The sequence below is a fragment of the Gymnogyps californianus genome, chromosome 15, assembly GCF_018139145.2.
Source record: "Gymnogyps californianus isolate 813 chromosome 15, ASM1813914v2, whole genome shotgun sequence".
Lineage (NCBI taxonomy): Eukaryota > Metazoa > Chordata > Aves > Accipitriformes > Cathartidae > Gymnogyps > Gymnogyps californianus.
Genome location: NC_059485.1, coordinates 6,487,805 through 6,513,784, shown reverse-complemented (window position 1 = coordinate 6,513,784; position 25,980 = coordinate 6,487,805). Strand labels below are relative to the sequence as shown.

General features: G+C 50.5%; 1 protein-coding gene across 1 annotated transcript; it reads right to left on the bottom strand.

The window, feature by feature from the left end:
• Window positions 1-914: 914 nt before the first annotated feature.
• MICALL2 (MICAL like 2) lies at window positions 915-25,980 on the bottom strand. Its single transcript, XM_050906223.1, has 17 exons — window positions 25,817-25,980; window positions 19,354-19,402; window positions 15,585-15,726; window positions 12,960-13,120; window positions 12,172-12,293; window positions 11,129-11,800; window positions 10,744-10,919; window positions 9,800-9,875; window positions 9,366-9,481; window positions 8,693-8,842; window positions 5,858-5,913; window positions 5,225-5,348; window positions 4,533-4,623; window positions 4,071-4,144; window positions 3,612-3,726; window positions 2,583-2,629; window positions 915-2,491 (listed from the first exon to the last, which is right to left on the bottom strand). Exons 1-17 carry the CDS (start codon window positions 25,957-25,959, stop codon window positions 2,394-2,396), a joined length of 2,412 nt encoding a protein of 803 aa, XP_050762180.1. The 5' UTR covers window positions 25,960-25,980; the 3' UTR covers window positions 915-2,393.

Sequence of the window (25,980 nt, the reverse complement as noted above, 5' to 3'; positions counted from 1 at the left end):
TGGGCGAAGGTTAAACTGCCCTGTGTCTCCTGGAGAGGGAAGGCTTGGATGAGTTTGGACGATGCTGCCACCCCCAAATCCATACAGACTAAACTTCTTGAGGTTGGAGAATCTGAGCCTGAAAAGATGAAAGCCCAGCAATAACGACAGCCTGGGATAGCTGTAGAAGGGGGGGACCCACTCATTAGGAAGGGTATTTCTCTCCTTCAGCAGAGGCAGTTTCAGCTCCCTCCCTCTCAGGTGGCAGCCCACGCAGGCAGGTTTAATTCTGGGGATTTGCTGCTAATGTCCAGGTCCAGAAGATGGGCCCTCCTCCCTCCCCTCATGTTTACAGACAGCCCCAGGAAAGAAAGAGCTTCCCAACAAGCAGACCGGGATGGCAAGGCACAGCACGCCAGCCCCTGTGGTCAGCATGTCCCCCAAAACCAGCTTGTCTTGCCCTCTGGGGCAGCACAGACCAACATGGAGCGGAGTGTGGTGACAGCGCTTCCATCGGTGTTTTACCTGATGAAACGTGGTTCAGCCATTTGGGTCACCAATGCCACAGTACAACTATGGCAGAACAAGCTCTGCCTCTCGTCTTCTCCCCCCGACAGCTGGCTAGGCTGGGATCCCACACGGCTTGAGGATGTGTGTGATGCTAAAGCAGCAAGGGGAAAATGCACTTACCTGAGAGCTGGGGGGAGATTGACACGTAAACGAAATCACTGAGAAACCCCTTGGTGCTGCTGCTCTCCCAGGACCTGCAGTTGGCCTGCAAGCTCTGGGCAGGGGAGCCTCTCCATCACAGGTATGCCAAGCTCCTGCTACCACTCACAGCTCCGGAGCGGGATTGTCAGTGCTCACAGCAACCAGGGCAGCCCACACCCAGTAACCCACGCCCAAACTCGCGCTGGGACTCTGAGATTTGCTCCAGCAATTCTTTATTGGACAAAAGCATATGCAGGTACAGGGTGACCCACCATATGTACACACATGGCACACACTGTGGGCACCAGGAACCCCCTCGGGCACTTGGTACCTCACCGAGCACACCCCTGCGGTGCCCAGGGCGGGCTGCCTGGGACAGAGAGTCCCACTGCCACCTCGTGGGTAAGGGACGCATCGCCTCTGCTTTGCCACCCGGCACAGCGGGCAGCAAACCTCCTCCGTGCAAAATCCTAGGCCCTGCCGGAGAACAGGACCCGGAGAAACCTCAAAGTACCTGGCTTGGAGGGAGGAGGGAAGTCCACACATACCAGAGCTAGAGGCATCATAAATTAATCTGATCTTTCCCTGCCTGTCTACATCCCTGCTCCCCAGGTTGACTAGGAAGAGAGGATTCTGCCACACAGGGCAGGTGTCTGGCTGCAGTCACTGGACTGAGGAAGAGCAGAAAGACTCACTGCCAATAGCCCAGGACCTGCTCGTATTCTCCTGGTCTCACCAAGGTGAACCGCAGCACCCCTTGAGGGCGCTGGCTGTCCAGGGACGGAGCCTCAGGAATTGAAATATTGGTCCCATGCAGAAGACTCATGAGTGAGGAAAACCCATGAATTCCCTTCTGCTCCCAGTTAGCACCAGGTTGTTAAAAGACGACTTCTGTTCATTTTCAGCAGGATGGGCCACAGACAATGAAAACCCTGCTTCACTATGCAGTCAGAGAAATAAGGAAGCTACAAATCTCCCCCACAGAGGGAATGAAGCAGTGAGCAACCCCTGATGGCTTTGAGAAACCAGCCTATAGCAACTCCCAAAAGGAGGTCTGGAAACAGAGCACTATTGCTGAAACCGCTCTGGGTCTAGGACATCCCACCCCACAGATACAGAGGTGGTTCTGCTCTCTGCCTCCCCCCGGCTGTGGGGCCTGCAGCTCCAGTTTGCACTGGTGTAATAAGGGGGAGACCCTCAATCTCTCTTGTGCCATAGCACCTCCCTCTCTGCATCTCTGATCCTGGCCAAAGAGCCACAGCACACACAGGGAGGGAGGAAGGGAGGGAGAATGGCCCTTTCGCAGACCAGCGCAGCATCCTTGGTGCAGCCCTGGCTGACACGAGTGGGGCACCGTGGAGTGACACGCAGTGCCATGCTCCTGCATTCAGGACTGTAATGACCCGAGCAGTGGATGGGCAAATTGGCCCTGCCCTCCTGAGCTGCCAACGAGGCTGAGGCCAGCTCTGAGCTAGATCCAAAGAAGGAAAACAGTCTTAGAAGTCCATCTTCTGGGAAAGGCATCCTTGGGCCCCATACCAGGGCCAGAGGGGATTCACACTGTCCCTTTGGTCTGCAAACCTGCAGCCTCCGTGTCAGGGAGCAGAGGAGCCTCATCACAGTCCTGCACGACTCCAGGAAAGCAACAGTGAGGAAGGAACGTACCTTTGATGGCCCTCTCTGGGCCACTGGGCAAAGTAACATCACTCCTGAGCTTTACTCTTATTTTTCTGCTTCCATATTTTGGACAAGCGGAACTTGTTCTTCTTCTTCTCTGGCTCCTGGCTCTCGAGAGATCCATCTGCAGGAGAGGGAGCAGACACAGAGCAGGTTGAGACCCACAGCCCCAGTGCCACCCAGTGCTGCTCCATAAGAGTAGAAAGGGCCCTTACCCAACCTCTGGATCATGTCTGCCAACATCTGGTCCTCCTCTCGCTCTCTGTAATGGAACAGCATAGCATTAGAAAACTTTGCCGTGTTTCAGGACAAGGTGGTAGACACTGAAAACCATGCAAAGACTACCGTTATTCCCCCAGTCAGAAATGACCAACCTCCATAGCACACTCTGAGAAGGGTGCAGGGGTGGGGCGGGGGGGGGGGGAAGTTAGAAGAGTCCTAAACATTAGCAAATTCCATCTGGTTCCCTTGAAAGCAAGGGCCTGTGCGGGGATTTCCAGACTGTGCTAGTCTAGCATGGCAGCAGGGAAGCCCTTCCTCCAGCTGGCCTATGAATCATCCGAGTTCAGTGAGTTGTGAGACAACACCACACCTCAGGAGAGGAATAAAGGTTGAGACATCAGTAGCCTGGGGTGCTGCAGAGGTGCTCGCATTGCAATCAGGGACAAACATGCCACTATCTCCTTGGCCTGGGCAAGGCCAGAGCCAAAAACCTGGGCATTACTAGAATCCTCGAGCTGGAGTCGGTGCCCTGAGGTCAAGAAACAGAGGCTGCTCTCAGCAACCGGAGGCACAAATCCAGCTACTTCATACAGCAGTCTTCTTTTGATCCAACTCTCAGCTACAGTTGTTCTTTCACTTGCTGCAGCAGCGAACACATTCCTGGCTTCATGTTCCCAGAGTACTCCTGCAGCTCCCGTGCTGCTCTGTCCTCCCCATCTCCAGCCTCTCCCTCTCTTCCCCCGGCCTTCTACATTTTCACAGCCCTTGTCCTCAGAGCAGCATTAGCTTGAGAGAGCACTGAACATGGCTGCAGTCCTGATCTCACTTTCTAACAGCTGCCAAGGAAGCAATGGCAGCAGCATTTAGGACAAGACGGTTGGTGACAGGTCACCACCCACCTCTCATGGAGCAGAAGTCTGGATTACAGCCATTCATCCACCCCTACAGCCTGGGCAGCAGAGGAAGTATGATGGAAATCATCCCTGGTGTTGGCTCATCTCCCACCATCTGAGGGCCCTCACCTGAGTCTGTCCTCATCCAGGCACTCCACAATATTATTCCGATCATTGACCGTGTTTAGGTACGACTCCAGCAGCTCCTTCTCTCGCTCCTTCTCCCTGGGTGTCTTCAGTTCCTCTGCCCAAGACAAGAGAAGCCCATGTCATAGCTACAGGTGAGCACCTCCCTGCTGTGGCTCCTGCCTCCACCCTGCTCCAGCAAGTCCCTCTCACAGGCACAAATTTTATTATCCTCATGCTCAGGGGCACATCTTGCATCCCCTCAGAAAGCATGGGTGGGTGGGATGTTACAGAGAGTCTGCACCTGACAGCTCGACAGCGCAGTCAGGAGACACCCCGCAGTGAAACTGCAATCCCTGGCAGTGTCATTCAGATCTGAAGGACATCCCAGGTCTGACATGCAGAGCAGAGGGCTCCAGACAGCCAGGGGCCAGCAGGACTCTCAGTGCAGCCGGTCCTTACCTGGCTTGCTCATGAGGTGTCGCAGCTCCGTCTCAATGTTCCACTGCTGCTCCTCCAGCTTCTGCTGTTTCATCCTGGAAGGAACCACAGAAGTGATGAGTTACTGCCCCTCCATGCCCCAGGGCTGGACCCTTCTCATATTGTGCTAAAGCCTCATGTCTGCATTGCTGGGCGTACCCGACCCACCTGGGTACAGATGGGTCGAGGGAAATCTTCCTCCATCATATTTGTAAGATTTCCCTCCCCACAAACTCATCACAGACCTTGGGTGCTGTCAGTGCTCAAAGGCCCATCAGCTAATACCTCAGGATGCTGGCAGTTCTCCCATAGCTGTCCTCAAGCCTTCCCTCATCCCACCAATTGGCACGTTATTTTTTGGGCTGCCATGTTCCCTGTCCTTCCCTGCTTACTGCTCACAGGTGAAGTGCACAAGCAGATGGGCGAATTTCTGGTTGTACTTACTTGTACATCAGCTCTGATTCCTGTCTGAGCAGCAGCTGTTTCTCATGGATCAGTTTGAACCAATCCACCATGAGGGCATCCTCGGACTCATCTGCAAAGGACACAAAGGGCAAGACTCCTTCAGAAGCTGCATCAGTTCAGTCTCTGTGGCTTAAACACACAATCACTTGAGGGAGAGCCTAGGATAACCTATATGAGCCATAGGCAACCTCAAGTGAAAACAGCTCATCTTTGGTGCTCCTGGGTACAAGGGAAAGGATGCAGATCACTCCCTGCAGATTCAAGGAAGCTGCTCACAGATACTCTGCCACAGGGCACCCAGCTCATCTTCCATGTGGCCGGCCCAACTCTGCCATTCTGAATGAACTCACCAAGCCCTGCGAAATTGGAGCCAGCCATGACGGCCAGTCTGGCTTAGGATCCAAAAGCCAGATGAATAGCAGCCTTCCACTCCCAAAACTCCCTGATCTTCAGCCAAATAAACACAAGACCTTGCTCAAACAATAGGTTAGGAAACAGCCATAGAGGGTTCAAAATTCCCAGGGCTTTATCTTGCTATACCAGGTAACTTTGGCAACCTGGTGTCTCACATGTAGCATGAGCTCCTAGAAATGGAGCCAAGAATGCCCAGGGGTAGGACACGAGCCTCACACCTCCCCACTGTAACAGAGCTGGCCCCCAGTCTCCTTTACCTCCCTCGCAGCCACGCAGCTGCTTCTCCAGATCCACTCCTTTCAATTCCAGCTCATCCAGCTGCTTCTCGATGTCACGCACCTTCTCCTGGATTTTCTCCTCGGGGAGGTAGTCTGGGTGCAGCTAGGAAAACAAATGCAGGGCCAAATACAGCTCAGTGCCCTCAGACTGCCTGCTGAGGTCACAGCCCCGACAGAGATGGGACATGACATAAGGAGCCCAACTGCAGAGCCATGTCCTGGAAGGGCCAAGTCAGCAGGGATGCAGAGCTGGCTGCTCATAACAGAGTGGTGGCCACTGCAATGTTACAGTGCTGTGATATATTCGCTGTGAGTGATAACGTCTACCCACACTTGTCAATCCACAGACATTCTCCCTCCTTTGTTGGTGGACGCAATGTCTACCAGAATTTTGTTTGGCTCTGTCTTATTCCAGCTTCTATTGTCCCACTGCATGGGAGATAACCAGCAGTCTCTCCATCTTGTCTCTGCCCCAGAGCCTTTCACCCTTTCCCTGGGAATTCAAATAAACCCTCCCAATAAGACAAAAACTGAGATATATCTGGGCAAGCACTCCAGTAGGATACCCAACAACCCCAGCCTGTTCCCCTTATACCTGGTTTCCAGCCATACCTTGGTTGGGGACACTGCTTCAGGGCTCTGGGTGCTTTTCGGAACAGAGGGTTTAACTAGAAGGGAGAAAAAAACCCAAAGAACGCCACAACAAACTTTAATTAATTGTGTGGTGTGGGACAGTGCCTACACCACCAGAGAGCACAACAGGTCCCTGACACCCAACAGAGGGCACTGACGACACGCATGCATCGGCACGCCTGGCTACGGTGAGAGCTGTGTCTGCAGGAAACAGCACAGCCTGATTTACTCTTCGTGGCTGGACACTCAGATACCCTCCGGTCACAGGGTGCTGCTTTCATCCCCAGGGCATAGGCAGTCACCTAACTCAGGTGTGACTTGGGAACTTGCACCCGAGAATATTAACTTCCATGTTCATTCATTATCTTGTTTTAAAACTCAAAGATCTTTATTGTGGCAAAAGCCACCCCTTATTAAGCTTCCAAAGGATAGAACAGAAATACTGGGTTACTGTCGCAGGAAACACCAAGATATACTTAAAAATGCCCCTCTACTACTCTTGTACAAAGAAGTATCAGTAAATACTGATGAAACAAAGATGGTCTAGGGGACCTTAGCATAGGTCTCAGGAAACTAAGGTTCAATTCCTTCCACAAAACACTTCCTAGGTGAGAAGTCCCTTAGGCCCCGCTACACAGCATTATTTAGGCCCTGGACACCTATTAAAATCAATCCTTAAGCAATGTGTATTTGTTCCGCTGTGCCTCAGCTTCCTCTGCCCAACTGTGCTGCAAGGATAACTACAGAAGAGTGTGAGGTATTCGGATACCCGAGGGGCTGGGCTGGATAATTACCACAGAGAGAGAACAGAGGCGTACGTGGATGATGTGATAAGGAAGGAAAACTCTAGTATCAAAAGAGCATGGCTGTAAGAAAGGCAGCAGCGGTGCAGGCTCAGCACACACAAGGAGAAAGACAGGACAGACAGACTAGGGGAGCCTCATGAGTCTCTCTGGCAATTGGTGCTGACTCGAGGAAGAGCTCAAGGACAGCTCTCCAATTGTCCAGTCCTTGCTCTATTGCGTTTTCTAGGAAGAGTGCAAAAGGAGAAGACGCTGGATGTGGCAATCAGCTATGTTGTCCCTGCACTGCTGGCCTCTGTCAGGGTACTCTTCCCTCTGGATGCTGTCGGTTTGCTGCCCTGTACACTACCTGCGACTCACACTTCTCTTAAAGGTTCCTCCAAGAGGGACCTGGCCTGCCATGAGCAGTCTGCTGCTGCTGCCTGAGCAACACGTCCCTCTCCCAGCTCAGCCCTGCATCTCCAGGCTCCTTTTGAGCGACCTCTGCAGCACCTCCAACCAAGGCAGAAAGCTGCACCACTGATCATGAGCAGACCAAGGTCACTGGAGGGGAACAGCTAGGAAAACGACACTCTCCTGACCAGCTCAGGGTCTGATATCCCCTGATATCCTCAAGTTCTGTCTTGACAGACACAGGATGGGTTGGCTGTTTGCCTGCAAACTGGAAGTAGGACAGTTGGCAAGAAAACCCTGGAGCCTCCTTTCTCAACAGATAACACTACCTACACCAAAGAAAATGAATGATCTACAGAAATGCTCACCATCCACAGCCCCACGCAACACACACAGATTAAGGGCAGACACGGCAGCTGACTGTTCACAGCGACTCTCTGAGTGCTGAGGTAAAGACCTACACAGAGAAGCAACAAGTCTGTCCTTAACCCACAGGCTGCCAAGTGACAGCAGCAAGGGAACAGCCTTTCAGATGGCAGACTTGCACGCATGTGAAAAATGGGGGGAGACTGCTTGGAAAGTTTCCCATAGCGGCCACTCCCCAACAGCAATCATTAAGTTCTAGAAAGATGGCTATAAAACCAGCCTCCCTTATCTTAACAGCTCGCTTCCTGGGAAAGATGGAATGCTGAACTTTGTGGCTGAGTCTGAGGAAAAAGGAGATGGAAAATTTTGGGAAAATGATGGCAGTGGAGGCATGCTAAAGTTTTAAAATAGACAACACAATTGGAGTTTGAATGTTTCGTAGCTGTCAGAGGTGGAGGCTAAGGACAATGCTGGAACCAGCTAACAAATACTAAAGCAGGAGGCCACCGAGCCATCAGGACCCATGCTGCTTGCTCAGAGACAAACCTCAGAGTCAGGGCTGAGCCCTGCTGTGAGTCCAAACAGATAAGACAGAGCCAGATGGGGTAAGGAAAACAAGCCGAGCAAACAGGACAGCAGCAAACATCAGGTTAGTTCCAGGAAATTTCATTTGCATTGTGGTGGGATATGTAGGAGCAAGGACAACTGGGCAAAGGAGGAGAGGTACACAGTAAAGCTGTGGTTGAACATACAGGAGTAAGAAACTGGATTAAGGGTAGGGACAAACCGTTCAGAACTGGTCAGGACATCTTTGAAAGTCCAAGAAGCAGCAGCCTTGGCTGCTGCTACCATGGGTCCCGCCAGCTGGAGTCTCTGGCTGACAGTTCTCTGCATTCCTTTCATTTCCCAAAGCCACTCAACTGGAGAGGAACAGAGACATCAACTTGATCCCAGTTCCCCAAATTAGGAGGTGGTCCTCTTCATAGCTTTGAGTCTAAAGAATGACAGGGCAGTGACCTTGACAAATCCCTATTTTAATTTCTTCCCTTCCCACTGAATTCTCTGGCCTGGCTGGTTCCTGCTTAGGCCAAGCTGGCTAATAAAAATTAACGACACAGATTTTTCCCCCATGACAACAGCCACAGGCTTAGCCACAGAAAACCCGGGGACACATCTCCCATACTGACCATTCAGGCTGTTCCCTGACAGTGCAGAGGAGAGAGTGCCTTTAAGCAGGCAGAAAAGACCTTACATGTGGTAGTGCTTTTCTTCAACTCGTTGCCTTCTTCCTCCTTCTTGGCAGAGCCCCCAGGGTCTTCCCAGCCTTGCTTTGAATTCTGACAGCTCCTGATAAGATCTGAGCTGGGGATCAACTTCTTCTTCATGAATCCACCAGATGAAGCTGGATTAAGAAGCACAGACAGGTTTTGGGTAAGAAATTTCGAACTTCATCTCATAAAATATCCCTTTATTGCCCAGCATCTCTGGCACTCACCACTAGCCACCTTCATTTCTAGTCCTAGTTCTCCTCTCTTGATGATAGCAAGGGGCACAAGCCCAAAGGAAACAGGGAGAAACCACTGATTACAAGGCCAGAGTACAAGAGAAGGGTGGAGGAGAAGAATAAACGGTTGTGAACCATCACCAAGATTTCTCACCATTACACATTTATGCAAGAGAGAGTAAGCGAAATCTTGCTAGCTGTCTCGCAGAAGAAGGGCACCCTGTGAAGACCGAATCCCTCTGTTGGGGAAGGATGGCTCTCCAAATAAAGGCACCACAGGGCCAAAGCAGGTGCAGAGAGCAAAAATCCCTGAAAGCAAGGCACAATCTCCACCAACTTGTTCCTTACATGTGCCTTGCAGCACTAATGCCTGTCCCCTGCCTGACTAGCAAAATGAAGGCAAAGCTTATATCCTTCATACCAGAGTCCTGCTTTGCTGGTGGGACAACTAATGGACTTGGCTTTGTCTCCTTGTGTGCTGGGCTCCCTGTTCCCACCTGGAAGTTATCAGTAGGTTTCTTAGAGCCACCTTGGTCTCTGCAAAGAAGAAAGACAAAGGTAGGAAACCATCCCTCTCGCAGAATGGTCCACAGGAAGAGTTCTGGACATCCTGGGCTGGATCTCCACCTGGGATGGTCACACTTTTCTAATCAGAGTCCAGCAATTTGAAATATGCTTTCCCTCCCCAGAAATGAAAGCCTTTGCCTTTTCCATCAAATTGCTGAAAACAGAAGCATTAAAACACAGGAGCTCTTCCCTCCTATGTGCACACAGACCTGCAGCAACAAACACAGGTGCAAGCACGGACATCCCCATTCACTTGTCACAGAGACCCACCGGCTCCAAGACACTCACTTGTTGGCTACAGGCTTCAACCGAGATCTCCACTCTGCTGGGCTCTCAGACTTGTCTTCACCAACGTTCATACTTCCTAAAGAAAGGAACATAGCAAGATAATATCAGATCCAATAAAAAGAAACAAGCCAGATTTGAGTCTCAGGAGGATCTTGGGAGGTAAGCCATGCACTGGGGTAGATACTATGATGTTATTGCAGCAAACCAGCACCAGTTCAACAAGTTTAACATGGACAGATTCACATACAATAGGTAGTAAATAACCTTAGTGGCATTTTGCCCCTTTCAGCTCAAATGCTTTAAAACCTATGCAGCTACAAAAACACAGCCGCAGTGTAAATGAACCGGCATGTTCAACAGCAATATAACACAAACAGCTCAGATCTCAGACACCAAAGGATGGGGCAGGAAGGGGGAGAGACAAAAAACCCACAAGCTCACGGCAAACTGCAGACAGATACTGCTTCTGGCCCAAAAAAAGACAGGCCATCTGGAAGTGGTTGAGACACTGGGTACCCCCAGAACATCATCCCTTGGCCCACGGCTCAGTCACCATCGTGGAAGCTCAGTTCAAAACAGACAAGGAGGCTGGGAGAGCCCCAACCGCAACCACGAAATCATTCTGAAGTTCTGGCAAGGTCTCCCATCTGGGAAAGTCTACCTAAGCCTCTGAAATCCACCTTGATCTCAACATTTGATGACAGCTAGTACAACTTCAAATACCTGGACATCCTCAGAGAAGAAAAACTCACCATGCTAGAGGGAGCAATTGCACAGGGGCAAATGGAGGTGTGTTGAGCCCCAGAACTAAGAAAACCCTTATGTGGTGGTACAGACAGAAAGTACAGGAGTCACTGACACATTCATTGTACTGGTCCAAGAGAAAGGCATAAACCTGGCATGCTGTGTCCAGGCAGAGCTGTATATGAATCAGTCATCCTCACCTTTGATGCCTTTTGACTCTGGCTTGTGCACAGAGTCAACAGGTTTGCTGGCAGCCTGGCTCTTGGGCAGAGGGTCTGTAATCTTTTCCTGTTTTAGTGCTGTGTACCCTGTTTTGCTGGACTGTGCTTTTGGAGCTGGACTCTGCCACTGAGAACTGGTGGGAGAAAACTTGCCACTGCAAAAAAGAACAACCTAGTGAGTCTTTTTGAAAGGACGGACCTTTTTATTGGCCTCTGTTCCAAAGACTTGGATGAGTCCCTCTACGTGTCTTTAAATCTCAGCCACAAAAGCAGTCAGGGAAAAGGGAAGAAAGATGCAGGGACTTCTCCAAGTTATCCCAAGGATCATCTTGGGAGTAAAAAGGGAAAGAGAAATAGTACTTACCTGCTGGATGCTGAGGAGCCAGTGGAACTGAGACCTCCTGGCCTGTTTGGAGAGGTGTTTGATCCAGCCAGAGCCTGTATAATATGGTTACGTGCCTGATCCTTCTCAGCATTCACCGGACTGACCTCAGTAGTGGTTCTGGCAGAGGCAGTTTTACTAGGGCCATGAGAAGAAGGAACTTGTTTTTTAGTGTCAGAGGTTTTATTGCTGGAGGACTCTAATGACCGAAAAAAATTTTCTCGGGCTTGCTGTGTTTTTGTTGTGGAGGTTGTCCGAAGAGGCCCTGATGGGGTACCTTCATGGTGATCTGTTTTATTTCCCAACGGGGTACCTTTGCAGTCATCTGATTTATTTACAGCTGAAGAGGACCATGGAGTATTTACACTTTTGAAGCCAGAGCTTCCAGAAGATGAAACAGATGGCTTGGTTGAATTAGCAAGGCCTTCCTGGCTGGGTTTCTTCAACACCTGCTCCAGTTTCTTGGGTTCTGCTGCTTTCTGGAATGCCCTGGCAGCAGTAGAGGCTGGGGTACTCTCAGGTTTGTTCCCGGTGCTGTGGAGACCGGAGACCTGGACACTGTCTGGCTGCTGGTGGCTGGTACAGATGAACGTACCAGGCTCAGGCCCAGCTTTGTAGCTTCCAGGAAGAAGCACGTTCCAACACTGCCTGCACCTGTGGATACAAAAGTCTCAGAAAACATCCTCCAGAGCACTGGGAGGCCACTGACACACAGCTGACTGTGCAGGCACAATTCCACTGTCAGGACAGGGAGGGTGAAGGTACCACACTGGCAGTGAGCAGACCCCTTGTGCACATTCCTCAGGCACCAAAACAGGAGCTGCTGATAGCACAGCCTGAAGTAGGAAAGGTGTGGATGAAAACAGACCTGTGCAAAGAGTTTCCCCTACGCACGGGTCAAGAGCAGGCCCAGGTTGCCTCCACTCTGAAAAAAACGTCCCCCACCACTCTCCCTCCAGTCCCAAAGGAACCAGGCTGCCCCTCTGCGGCCCACAGGCCTGTGCCCCCGCTTTGAAAAGCCATACCTGAAGCAGTTCCTGTGATAGAGCTTCCCATCAACCAAGTAGCGCTGCACCAGGTGCACATGGCTCCCGCAGATCCCACAGCTGCTGCTAGGGATATTCCCGCTCTCTGCCAGGACCCCTTTCTGTGGGGAGAAGCAATGGGTGAGCAGGCAGCACCGTGGCCCCGCGTACAGCTATGAATCCCCCAGCGAGGCGAGCGTTCGGCATGCACAGCCGGTTGGCCAGGACAGAGAAGTGATAGCCAGGAAATCCCTGCTCCTGCTAACCCCTTGTTCATACGAAGCGGAACAGCCCTCGGGAGGACAGAGTAAGGGGGACTTGTTCCCACAAAGGCAGAAGACCAGGGTGTTTTGTCTGCCTGTGGGAAACTGAAGTGCAAAGGTCTCTGATTTGAATTAGCTGGGAAGAGGAGGGAGGAGCTTCCCTTCTTCCACCCTGTTTTCGTCCCTACTCTGCTTTGAAACTGTTTCCAAGAATTTTATCAATGTTTTCTAGCAAAAATAATACATTCTGTTAAAAATCTCCATCCCCAAGATCTAGGAACAGCATAGCTGTGTCCTAAGGCACCCATGTCCTGTTCACCACTAGACGAATCCCAGCTGACTGATGGCTTTCCAATGACTCCCACCTGAATCTGTGCAGTAACCACACCTCTGGATTAAATCTCCCATAGTGAGCAGAAAATTTAGAGACTAAATCCTTACCACTAGGAGCCTTTAACTAGCCTAATCCTCTAGCTCACTGAACAGATTTAAGGTATAAAGAACACCCCAAAACACATTTCTTACCCTGGTGACTGGGGAGGTTTCTTTTGGCTTAGCTCTGGCTGGTGGGTGGGCAGGAGGCAGTTTTGGTGGCACTGGCTTAGGAGGCTCTGCAACAGCTTTCTTCCCAAGAGGCTGCTCCTGAGGTTCAGAGGAAGGACGCTTGATTCCAGCCATGCCTCCAACTGGATGAAAGGAAGAAGGGAAGATTTTAAGGGAATATAAGGAAAACCCATGGGCTTAGGACTAATTTACAATATAAGAAGATCCAGAGGTGCCTGATGGCTAACATGCAAAGCATACAAGGAGACACAGGCTTCCTTCACAAGCAGTTCTGTAGTGGAGTGAGGGGCAAGACCCAACAAGTGAATTTTACCAACATTCAGCTGAAACTGCTGATTTTTTTCTTCTCAGGGAATTCCACAGAGGGGAATGAAAAAGTGGAAAAATACAAAACACCATCCATCAGTGGTGCGAACAAGACCTTTGGTTTGTACCTGGCCCACAGTTTGGCTGGAATTGATCGCAACTGAAACAGGCACTGCTGTTAGGTATTACAGCTAAGGAGCTGGAGCACAGAGGGTTTGCTTTGTTCAAGTTGCTGTACTCCAGAATTCCTATACACCCTGAACCTTCACTGCTGTGGGTGTCCACCCCAGATCCCAGCTGGGACTCTCACGGAGCAAACAGGCTTGTCGAATGCAGAAATAACCATTAAAAATGGGTAATTTTACAACGACAAAGACTTGGAGGTGCCATGGTGGCGCTGACGTGGAAACCAAAACTTGCCACAAGAAGTCTGCAAATGCCCAATCCTCTTTTCTTTGCAGATGAAAGAGAAACCATCTAAATTCACAACAAACGGAGAAAAGAGAATCTCCAACACACTTCAGTCAAGCAAGAAATGATGCTCCATGCCCTGGGAAGTGCAGGGAGACTTCCCTGGGAAATGAGGCTTCATGCACAGTTTTTACAGACAAGACCCCTCATCTGTCTCATGGGGATGTTATTCTTGTGCCACTTCCTATTCTAAATGAGGTATCTCTGTGTTCCTTGTGGGACATTTGAGCCGCAGCTTCACTTTAAGAGCAACCAATTAAATGACCACCCGTCTGAAAAGAGATTATACCCTTCTCAGTAAATACAGAGAAAGTCTGGGCAGGGAGCAGAGAGGAAGCCCAGTTTCCAGCAGTCTTCTCTCAAGAAAGCTAGCTATCCAAATAAACACCGAGGGCTCTTTTACTGCAGTGACCAGTGGACTGCTGACAGCCGACCCAGCAAACGGTTTAGACTCGGGCTGCCCCCTCACTTCCCACTTGTGCCATTTATTGAATTCCCAAAGCCCAGCACAAAGACGGGTGGCTTCAGCTCTACTCTTCTGTAAATGCATGACCTCAATAAAATATTGGCCGCTTACCCTCTCTGGCCTCCTGCGTCCTGCTTATTTCATGGTCCTGCTGGAGCCCGTTTGAAGGGCAGGACGATGGTATTAGGAGTTTGCTTGGTGTCAGAGGGCACATTCCTGGCTGGGCTCATTTTCAGACACACACATTCACCCCAGCAACAGGAATGCAACCGGAGGGTTTTGTGGGACACTGGAGAGTATAAAAATATGCTGTGCTTGGTGATGTGGTAGGCAAGATGCTGGGGGCTCGGGGGTAAAGACCCCATACGGACTCAGATTCCCACCACTTGGCACAAACACGATGGAATTTGTTTGACTTCAATCAGAATGGTTTTAAAACAAGAAATAAAAAATGAAGAGCGGGGAGGGAAGAGGTTGTGAAGGGAGATAAAAAGCATGCTTAAATGTGTGAAGAGGTGGAGAAGGGGGAAGAGTTTAGATATTAAAGGCAGTTCTAAGAGTGAATTGTGCTTTCTTTCCAAGATGTAGGATATTTTCAATACATATCTGTCTTCTCCATCTAGATTCACCTTAACCGGTTAAGTCATTCATGTCCCACTTTCTAAAGTTTCCTCTGAAGGAACCTGTGAAATTGGTTTATCATATTATTTCATTTTGTATGAGCTTAAAGCCAAATAGAAACCAACTCTACAATAATGCTCCTGTGAGCCCAGGTAAGCTCTCCAGTACGTGAATATAATGCCTTGGCAGCTCTTTGGCCTGCTTTATGTTTGAAAGAATTGCTATCACAGTTATGCCAGTTAAGGGGGTCATTTTCTTCTACTTCCTTATATCAGTACTGCTGTGCTGTACAAGCCCTACCATCGATGCTGTTCCATTGGCACAGCCTCACAGACAAGCTCAGCCTTGTTAGACTCCATGTTCTCACCAGCCTTCTGGTGTGGCAAAGACTGGAGCAGGGATGGAGGTGCTCGAGAAAGGAAAGGGGACCATGGAGGGGAACCTTCAGTGCTCCTGTCTGGCTGGACCGTATGAAATTTTAGATTGCATTTTAAATTTTAAGGCACTAGTTTTAAAGACAAGGCATGGCCCTGTGCCCTTCCAAAAGCACTGGTGCTACTGTAGGCCAGTGTGTAAAGAGTTCAGATCCCCCACTGAAATAGTTCCGGTACCAAAAGGCCTCTGTGCAGTCTATCTTGCTTTTCCAAGCTTCTTAGGAGGCAAGGGAAAGCACAAAATGAAGCCCTGATCCTTCCCACCCCTCCAGGGAATGTGGTACTTACTAGGAGACCGTCCATGGAAGTAGTTATAATACTGGGAAACATAGGTGAGGATGCTCAGCCTGTCTGGTACCCTCAGAGCAACCATATCCTCTGCATCCAGCAAGGCGGGGATCCCCAGCTCCTCTTCCGCCACTCGAAAAGCCTAGAGAAGGAAGACAAAAAACAAGGGTGTCTTGTCCAGCCCAGGCAGCAGAACTGCTCCTCATCAGAAGTAAGAAACTCCACTGCAAACAGCCCCACTCACGTAATAACTCTACTGGGGAACAGCTGCACCAGTTTAACTCCTACATTGTACGGCCGTTACAGGAACCAACGGAGTCATGGCTTCCAGCCACCACGTTGAGAAATTCAGGCAGGGAGCCAAAAATCTGGCCTGGCAAGCTGGCCATAGCTCACTGCACAGGAATTCACCTGGGCTTCCCCTGCTCTTCCTCGAGCCTGCCTCTATCTGGATACGCACAGCTGCAGCGAGTGAGGCCTGGCAGAAGGGGATGTGTCAGTCCAGACTGGCAGACTCGCTTCCAGGCTTCCAGCCCAACCTGGAGCGCTCCCCAATTAACGGTGCGCTGGTAGGTGTTTGCAGGCAGCTTTCTATCTCCGAGCGCTGTGCAAATGTTAAAGCTTCCTGCCTACTACTGCCTGCTCTTCCCTGTCTGAAAAAAGGAAATCTTGGGCTGCAGGAGGGAGGTCTCTCTCCCAGACTAGAAAGAGGGAAGAGAGGAATAATGCAGAAGAATTCCTGATACCTAGCTCCCTTCCAGCTTAACCATTTCCATGCTGCCTAACACGTATTTGCGGCAAATACTCCTCTTCGTGGTGCCCTCTGCTTTGAAACTGCAGGATCAAAGTCAGATAAAGGAGGCAAAAGTTATTTTATTTTGCCTCTGAACAAGAGCCTTTACTAGAGAACAAAAAAAATTGCAACATCCATAAAGCAACTTTGCCCTTGCTCAACTCAGTGTAGGGCTTTTGCTAAGGACTTTCTCCAGCCCTCTTCCTTCCTGGCTTATAGGAAAAAATCCTTTCCCTCCCCCTTTGGAGCATCCCCTTTGAAATGCCAACACAGAAAAGGAAAACAGCACTTGCAGGACCAGAGAGACAAGGAAGGCTACTGCTGAAGTCCACAGTGAAAGGGTTAAAGAAAGACTTGAACGTATTAAAACCCTCCACATCTGACCTCTGGCACAGACACACAACAGTGTTGGTGTACAAGCCAACCATTTCTGCTTAGAAAAGACAAAAAGCCACTATTTTTCAGCAAGATAATTACCATTTTTTTCCATTGGGTATCCCAGTAAAAATGTAACTGAGCTGACATTAAAAATGCTCTCAGCCAGCTACCTCCGGCTGCGTCGTCCCAGCTGCCAGCCCAGCCTGGCACTCGCCTGTCTCATAATCTGGTACTTAATATATTCTTCGGAGTGTTCCTCATTGTACTGGCTGCACAACTGGTCTGACCAGTGGAGTTTTCTTGCTGGACATTCCCGGCGTGCACTCTAGCAGGAACGCAGGTCATGCCACCTCCTGCCAAACAGTGCCATGGGTGAGACCAGTGCAACAGGCGCAGAACAAGTGCGAGGGGCTGCCTGGACCACAACGAGGAGGATGCTCTATGCACACAGCTGGTTTGGCCAGAACCAGGTGAGCAATGCAGAGAGCAGCATTAGGATGTAGCATCCCCTGTGCCTACAGCATTCTCGTGTTCCTGGGAGCTGCTCTGGCCTGGAGATCCAACAAGATCATCCCCTAACATGGCCCAGTTGCCCTTCTCCTCTACCTGCCTGCTCAGGCTGGCCTTGAAAGAAGCAACATGTTATTTCTGCATAACATTTTTCATCTGTGCAACTCCAAGTGCTTTACAAAGGAGGTAAGTGCCACTGCTCCCGTTCTGCGTAGAGGAGGCAAAGTGATACGCTCAAGGCCATCTGAGCCAGCCAGGCACAGCTTTCCTCTGACACAGGCTACTACTGTATCTGTTATACCATGCCACCATCCATTAGCACTGAAAGAACTGGATCCAAGGCCCCTAGAAACCTTTCTCCTCTTTATATATTTTTGAAATCTTTAGCAAAAAAATGCCACCAACTGAAATTTTTCTAGGGTTTGGGGTTGATTTTTTTGGCACTTGAGAAGTGACACATTCTTCCTCGGCAGAAGACCTTATATGGCAAATTGCAGCCCAAACAAGAATTTTTTAGTTGAATAATACAGCCTCCGAAAAGAAGTTACTGAATAGCGAGGCATCGAGAAGCGTCTGAACAATAGCAGAGGAATAGCACTGGGAGAAATCAGACCCACTCGTATCCCAAGGGCAGCCAGAGCAAGAAAGTGTAGGAGCTAGGATGGAGAGCAGTCCAAGGGGGAAGGCCAGCCCAGGAGCCCCCAGGGAGATGGAGGGGTCAACCCTGCTCACGGTACAGCCAAGGCAGCAGGATACCAGCAGTGAAAGGGCAACGCAGAGAAGTCATCCTACAGCAGGTGGAATAAGGAAGAGAGAGCAAAATGAAGGACATAAAAGAAACTAAGAAATGGAGGGTGGCGGGGGAAACACAGGCTGCGACAAAGGAGGGGAGCAACTCTTTTTATGAGAAGCACAAAGAAGCTTTTCATTAATAAAAGCAGTGGAGGCAGCGCGTACAGCTCATTTCCCAGAGACAAGCAAAGCTGCCAGCAGAGCAGGCACCATCAGCCCGGCGGGGGAAGGAGCCACACTCAGGGCTTCACAGCACTCTGGCCAGGATGACCATCCACGGCAGAGAGGCCCTGACGCCTGCCAAATACCAAACCTCAAGGGCAAAACCGGTTGGTCTGAATCTCACCTAGAGGAGAGGAACACGCAGGGCTGAACCCCAGAGAGTGTGAATAACTGCTCACATACTGCAGCCCCAGCTTGGGGAGAGGGGGGTCCACCACAGGCGCTGTGAAGATGGCTGGGCCTGAAGGGGAACGGAAGCTAAGGAGCGTGGCGGGGAGCAAGTTTAGCTCTCCCAGAGGCAAGGACCACCTCAGATGGTTCACTGCGTCAGAGGATGTCATTCCTCCAGTCCAGACAAGAGTAAGCTGCCGTGGTTCGTTCAGATCCCGAGCTCCTGCCAAGCAGCCACGAAGCTGTGTGGAGTGATGCCAAGGGAAGAGAAGCATTTTAATCCGCTGCCTCTCTCTTTGTGAGGGAGAGAGGGAGGGAAAAATTGTTCCTTGGAGCACTAACCCCATGCTTGAATCCAGCACAGGAGGGGGTTGGCCTGCCCACTTTCTTCGTGGAGAGAACACGAAAAACTCAAATCCCATCCTGGAGTGAAGTGTCCAGGCAGGATGAGGTTTTAGGACGTCTCCACCTTCCAGCAGCCTTCATCCCTTGCACTGGGAATGAGCAGAAGTGGGGGGAGACTCCCTACGCTTCCCCTCTCACAGCAGCTACCTCCCAGCTCCTGCTCCATCCCTCAGGAGCATCACGTACTCAACATCTCCATGTCCATGTTTTGACCTCCAGCATCTCTGTCCGAGTTCCTGCTGCCACAGGACACACTGGGCACAGGCATCACTGTGCAGCCAGCGAAGAAGTGTGAACAGTCTGAGGGTGCTTTCAAGCAGCCAGCAAGCCTGGACATTGCCATTCAAATCAGAAGGTTAGATGCATGCAGAATAAGGCAAAGGATTTGAATGTGGCACGCTCAGCACACTGCATCTGCAGGGTTTCTGTTGCTAAACCACATAAGCAAGGTGCCAGATCATAGACTAGACCAAAAGTAAAACATTAAAACTCACTTACCAACTTGTTGTTCTCGTACACATTTTCTTTACTGAGGGAGCTGAAGTTTCTGAAATACAGAAAGAAGAGAAAAATCTCAGGTTGGTGATGTAGAGCAAGCTGCTTCACTTCCAGCTTCTCGAACCTCTCTGAGCCTCACTGGTTCGGGGGACAGAGCACCTCCTCCCACCCTGCCTTCTCAGAGATGCTCTGGAGGGAGCAGCGTGGCAGATCCCGTCCGAGACAGCCACAGACCTGCTGTACCTCCCAGGACAGAGACGTGCAGGAGACCCAGCAGGCACAGCCATCTGCCCACAGGCAGCACAACACATTTTTGGCACATCTACCCTTGCAGGGCTGACTCCTGCAGCCTCCTGCGGACAGGACATGCTGATGCCAAAACATCCCATGCAGATTCAGGGGGTTTGCCGAGACAGCCAGGAGGAACCTCTAACTCATGGGGTGGGTTTTTTTCCCCCAAAAAAGCCTTGCTCCTTTCCCCATCTCAAAAAGATACACTGATGCCTGCCAGCCAGATTTGCAACGCTCTCTCCCTGGAAGTACTTTCCAAACCGTCACATCCATGCTCTTCTCCCGTCTTGCAAGTTGTCTCCACACAGAGAGATCTCAGTTCCAAGGAAGTGTGGATCCCTCAGACGCTGCATGTATTGCACGCTTCTCTGACACACCCGTATCCTCTGATTTCAGAAGCTGCTGGTTCCACCAGCACACAAGTCCTGGTTTCAAATCCTCTTTTCTCCTCTGGCAGAGCTCCACAAAACCAGCACCAGGAATCTGCTTGAGAAATACCTCTGCCTACAACACAATACCGCGGCTGATAACACCAAAGTTGCCTGTAGAATTCTTATTCTCCTTTCCCTAGGGCTGTCACTTTTGATTGGTAATCATAACCAATAACTGAAAAGGAAGAGACAATTACTGTTTGCAGTTACAAGCCAAAGTCAACAATCCTTCTTCCCTTCTGCTGTCCCCGGACATCACCTCCCTCTTTCCCTCTCCCCAGATTTGCTCTCCCCTCTCTGGTCCAACCCAGATGCCACCTCTCCCTGCACTGTGCTGGGAGCTCAGAAACTGGGACCTGGCAGGACAGGCAAGAAAGCATGGGGGAGAGTGAGTTTGTGCTATTGGAAGTAGAGCTGCAACACAGCGTGCTTTCTTACCCATAGCAGAGTGTGTCCCTCACTCAGGAAACAGCTACAGTCAGCTTTGTTTTAAACTGACCATCACTTGCTAAACTGGGAATACAAAACTGACTGTTGGCTGGCACCCCTGCTCTCCAACACTGCTTCCTTCTGTCCAGGCAAGCAGGCAGGGTCAGTTCCTTTCCGATAACCCCGTTTCACTTTACAGTCCTTCTACCTGCTGGCACAGAGCTAAGCGAAAGGCTGATATCAGAGAGGAAATTTTCACTGATAAACAGAAAAGGCTACAGCACCAACTTTGCATTTTTGTACGAAGCACCTTTATAACTGATGTGGACCTACCCTTGTTAGTCAGTCCCTCACCTCTGAGAGGAGCCAGGATAACCATGTGAAAGCCAGGGCAAAACTGGCTTGCAGTGACCTATTCATGAGACAAACACATGATCTGTATCGCAGCAGGGGAACTTTTTCCATGACTTGTAACAGCAAGGAGCAAGCCAGGTCCTTTATCTACTTAGTACAGAAAGTGGAGCACTACATCATAAATAAGAGAGGTGCCTTCAAACAGGTTTGTCCATCATGCCACAGCCTATGCCTCCTCCCCGCTTCCCACATCTGGTATTGCTATGTGGGATAAGGAGAGAACGAACAACAGATAAGACCCAAAGGTCAAACTCCCCCAAGAAGCACGTAAAGACAAGGCACATCCCACCTATAAATCATAGACTCTTTCCTGTGCAAAATCAAAAGGACTTGCAGACGATTTTCTTCAAGCAGTGCTCCTGCCTGGAGATTTCCCTTCCCTGAGACAATGGATTAAAAAGAGCAACAAAAATAATCACAAGCCAAAAAAGTTTCAGTGAAACAATAGCTACAACCATCCTGTTTTGTGTCAGGCAAGAAAATCAGCTTTTTTAAGAGCCAGCTGAAGGAGGTGATTGCAGCGCTCTGCCTCACTCCCGGTTCTGCTCCCAAATAAAGTCTCTGTAGCAGGGACATCCTGAACGCAGGAAAACACCTGCAAGAGCAAAGGGGAGCTCCAGCTCCCCTTTGTAAGACATAACATACTGGAGTTACCTATTTATTGTTGGTCAGTGCCTTTTGCTCCCACACTGAATGCTGTTTGCTATGGTAGTGTGTGTGCAGCTTCACACTGCATGGCATGTAACAGAGACCTAAAAAGGTGAATCTCTTGATGGTGAATGTCTGAAATCCCCTGCTGTTCCCCAAAGGAGAGTGCAAACAACCAGGTTACTTGGTCATTTCAAGAGTCTCCTGCCCTCTCAGCATCACTCCTTCCCTGGCTAGTCAGGTGAACTGCTTACACATAAATCTTTTGGAAATTGATCTTGCTGGTGCATCTCCTATCTTGGAATATCAAAGCTCTCTGGACCAATGCAATCCTAAGAAAGCAAAGCTAATAGAAATGGAGAAGTAGGAGTTCTCCGCTGAGAAAACACAGGCAACTGAATTAATTGGAAGAGGTGAGAAATATAAATCTGACCCAAGAGAGGGCCTCCAGTGTTGGAAACAAATCAGAGTTGAGTTCACTAGCACAGGAATAGAAGCGAAGTTTTTAGCTCCCCAAAAAATCCTTCTCTTAGCAAAAAGTGGCTGAGCATTTCTCATGCCCGCAAATCTCCGTGACCACCCACTGCTCCAGCTGCACAGACCCAGCGCTCGAAAAGCACGCCACAGTCCTTTGCAAGCACATGTGCTTCCATAGGAGGAATCTCTGCTGCTGCTGCTGGAAGCACTAACTTGGTTGGAAACTTTACCTCAGAGCAGACGGAGTAAAAAAAGTCCCAGAGCCATGATGGTCCCAGAAAAGCTTCTGCCTCTCAGCACTGTTGTACTATTTTCTCTAGAGACAATATGTGCAGTCAAAAGGATCACTGAAAAAGAGTGAAGCACCCTTTGCCTGCTCACAGTCCTTGAACAGAGGGTTCAAATCCAGTGTGCTCTGCTGGGAACAGGACCTTTCAGCTATGCTCTTTCCGGAGGTGCAGACAACCTGGGGAGAGGGGACAGGGCCTGGAATCCCAGGTGGAAGATGTCCCCCATGCGCTCATTCTCCTCTCAGCGATGCCTGCTCCACACTGCTCTGGTCTTGCTGGCAAGCTGCAGTGTGCTGCTGGGGGTGACTAACAACAGACGAGACTCCCTGACCCCAGAACCATCCTCCCCTTGCCTATGCCTGTCACACAAACCACAATCCCGTGGAGGCGAAGCAGGCGGCAGCTCTGCTTCACCCCAGCCTTTTGCTAAGGAGATGGAGACTGCGGGCAACCCGTCCTCAGCACGGCCAGGGCCCTCCCCGTCCGTATCGGCGACTGTCGGCCTCATCCTGCCCCACTGAGCTGACAGCGGCCCAGGAAATGCTGCTGGAGGAATGGGCACCCGCTGCTGCTCAGCCGCCAACGGGGATTTCACAACCAGTTGATTCCCAGAACGCTGAACCGAACACCAGCTCACAGTCTGGGAAAGAGCAAGATCCCAGACGAAGAGAAGGAGCTTAATCAAAACCTTTCCTCGACATCTGGCATTAATATCTGAGCGAGTGTGCACGGCTCCCCTGCTTCTTCTAACTCACTTATCAGGCCAAGGCCACTAAAACCGTGGCTGGAGCTTGCACAGCCATAGCCATCGCCATCACACGCAGCAGCTGCCGACCTCAGCCTCCCGCCACGCTGCCGCAAGGCTTCACGTCCCTCTGATGAGAGGAGCCTCAGGGCTCCGCAATCATCCCAGAAAATGGGCTGGGACCTGCCTGACACAGCGTGCATGCCTGGCTGGGGCTGGCTATGAAGCACTCTTCAGCTGGGACAAAAGAGAAATGAATTTCCATGGTAATTCAGCGTGCGTCTCCACTCGCCCAGAACATCCTTGTGTGAGTGGGAAGTGAGTGGGAAATGCATTTCTAATTTTACACAGCCTGCCCTGTTCACTGATAACATAGAAACTGATACCAGACAAGTTTGAGAGAAGTTATCATATTTTCCATATGTTTTCCAGCAAGAAAACAGGAAGCAGGGAGAGACCCTCACTAGCCTGTCCTCTGAGCCACATACCCCACAAGAGAAGCCTGTGATTATGAGCATGTTTCGTAATTGCTTGAAGTTTTTCCTGGGAATTTCTCAGGCTCCTGCAAGGAGAAATCCCCTGCACTCAGCCCAAGAATGCCATTTGTGTGAACCAAGACGGAAAACACACTGTTGCAAAACTCCGTGTTCTGCAAGTGATTTATATAGCAGAGCTGCTGCAAACACACCGAGCGCTCCAAACACCAATTATCCTTTTCTAGTTTTATTTTCAGTATGATGCTTTTAATCTTCAACTAGGATCTTTGCTAGAAGCAAGGGGAGGAGGATAAATCACTTCAAGCCCCTGGGAAGCAGGAGTCACAGCCACACGTGCACCCAGCTGCACTTCTCTGCCGGTGGCTCCTGCACCAACACTCAGAGAAGGTTTTACAGATACATAGAGAATCCGCACAAGTATTCAGCCCCAGGATCCGACACGTGACACCCGGCAGCCCTGGCCACCAACCACTTGAAAGCATAATTTCCTTCCAGCAGGACTTTGCCCAGCCAAGGATACACCTGGTGCTTTCCTGCGTTACACCACTGACACTGATGAGGGAGGTCACCGATAAAAGCTTCTCTTACTTTAACCTTCAGGCAGTCTTTGCTGAGCTGGTCCAAGTCAGAAAGAGCTTCTGTAAGGTCCTGAATAAAGTCAGGCAGAATTTCCATCGTAAAAGAAAATGAATGGGAAGAGAGAGACGCCACAAGGAACATCTTCCCTCTTCAGCACAGGAGAATTTATTTAAGATATGTCTATCCACAACCCTTGATACACAGTTCAAGGATTATAAACAACCCGCTAAACTGATCAACAGGATTGTTCTAGCTCTCAAGTCGCTGAGCCCCTATTTACACACATGCTCCTGATGGGCCAGCTGCAGAGTCGGCCAGGAAGCAGTCACAGTTCCTCTACGAGCACCTCCTGGTCACATCAACCTTTCTGCCCTGGTATTTTGTATCTTTGGGACTGTGAATCAAAGGAAGGAAAGGAAATATCTGGAGTCATATGGACACGAAAGCATGTCAGGAAGCCATACACAGCAACACCATGGTGACTGCCCAAGCACTGGGGACTACAGAGACAGCGTGCCTGAAGCTCCTGCACTAACCTCCCGCTGCCCAAGCCTGCTCCTGCCTCTTCCGAGTTTCAAGACAACAGAGGAGAGAGAGCAAGAGGAGATCTTCTCCTTGGGCTTCCACCAGAAGTGAGACACCTGTAAGAGAGATCTCTGCACACAAACCCAAGCGGCAGGCTGTCCTGGGAGCATGAGGAAAAAGGCAGAATTCCAAGGAACAGGAGGAAAACTGCAGTACAGAAAATCCAACCTGGTCCTCTACCAGCTCGACGCATCTGACTGGGAGACACCTAACACTTAAACCAAAACTCTTGGGCGATCTTTGCACTGCTCCCTTGCCTTGATTTCCCCCCTCAACCCCCCCACTTTAAAGTCCAAAGAGCCCAGAAGTAAAAAAAAAAAAAAAAAAAAAAAAAAAAAAATAAACAACTAGGAAGCAGGATCTACGTCTCCTTTCAGCAATTCACCTTCCCAGATGTTAACATTTGGGCAGGGAGAGGTCAAAACCCACGGGGCACCAGCAGTGGCACCAGCAAGGGGTGGAAAGCATTTTGCCTCCCACAGACAGAGCTCTAGATGGGAAAAACGAGTGATGTGCAGGAATCCAGCGGCTGCCGGGCCCTGCCCTTCTATTGTATTTTGTTTAAATAGCCCTCGCCTCCCGACTCGTGAGCGGCTGAGCTGCCGTCGGGCTGAGCAAGGAAAGCCCAGCCTAAGCAAACACGAACAGCAAAGAAGGAAACGCTTTCCCAAAAATCAGTGCCTGAACTTGTTTTGCAATAGCAAAGACGCATTTAAAACATTTATAATTCAGCCACAGAGGGAAGCAAAGGGAAAAAGGAAAAACATAGGGGAAAAAAAAAGCACATAGGCAGCGAGAGCGCAGCTCTTCACTTAGAGATTTTCAGCGTGGGTGCTAGCAGAGCTCCTGGCGCCAGCCGCCGGCCCACAGCATCTCCCAAGGAGGAGCTGGGATTTCTGCTAGGGCTGCAACTGCAGGGATGGCGAGGGCCCACGGCGCACGAAGGGCCCGGGGTCCGCAGCTCGACGGCGGGCTGACCGCAGCCCAGCGAGGGCCCTCGGCCGCGAGCGGAGGGTCTCAGCCCCCACCAAGCCAGCAGCCCACGTGTCGGCCTCGACGCCCAGCGAGGGTACTCACATGAGGTCGGGCCGGTGCCGGTGGAGGATGGCGCAGAAGGCGAGGCCGTCGCGGAAGGAGGTGGTCATGTTGGTGATGCTGACATCGCGGTAGCCCTCGCACTGCTGCTTGCACCACAGCTGCAGGTTCTGGATGGCCGCCATGGCCTCGACGGGCCGGGGGAG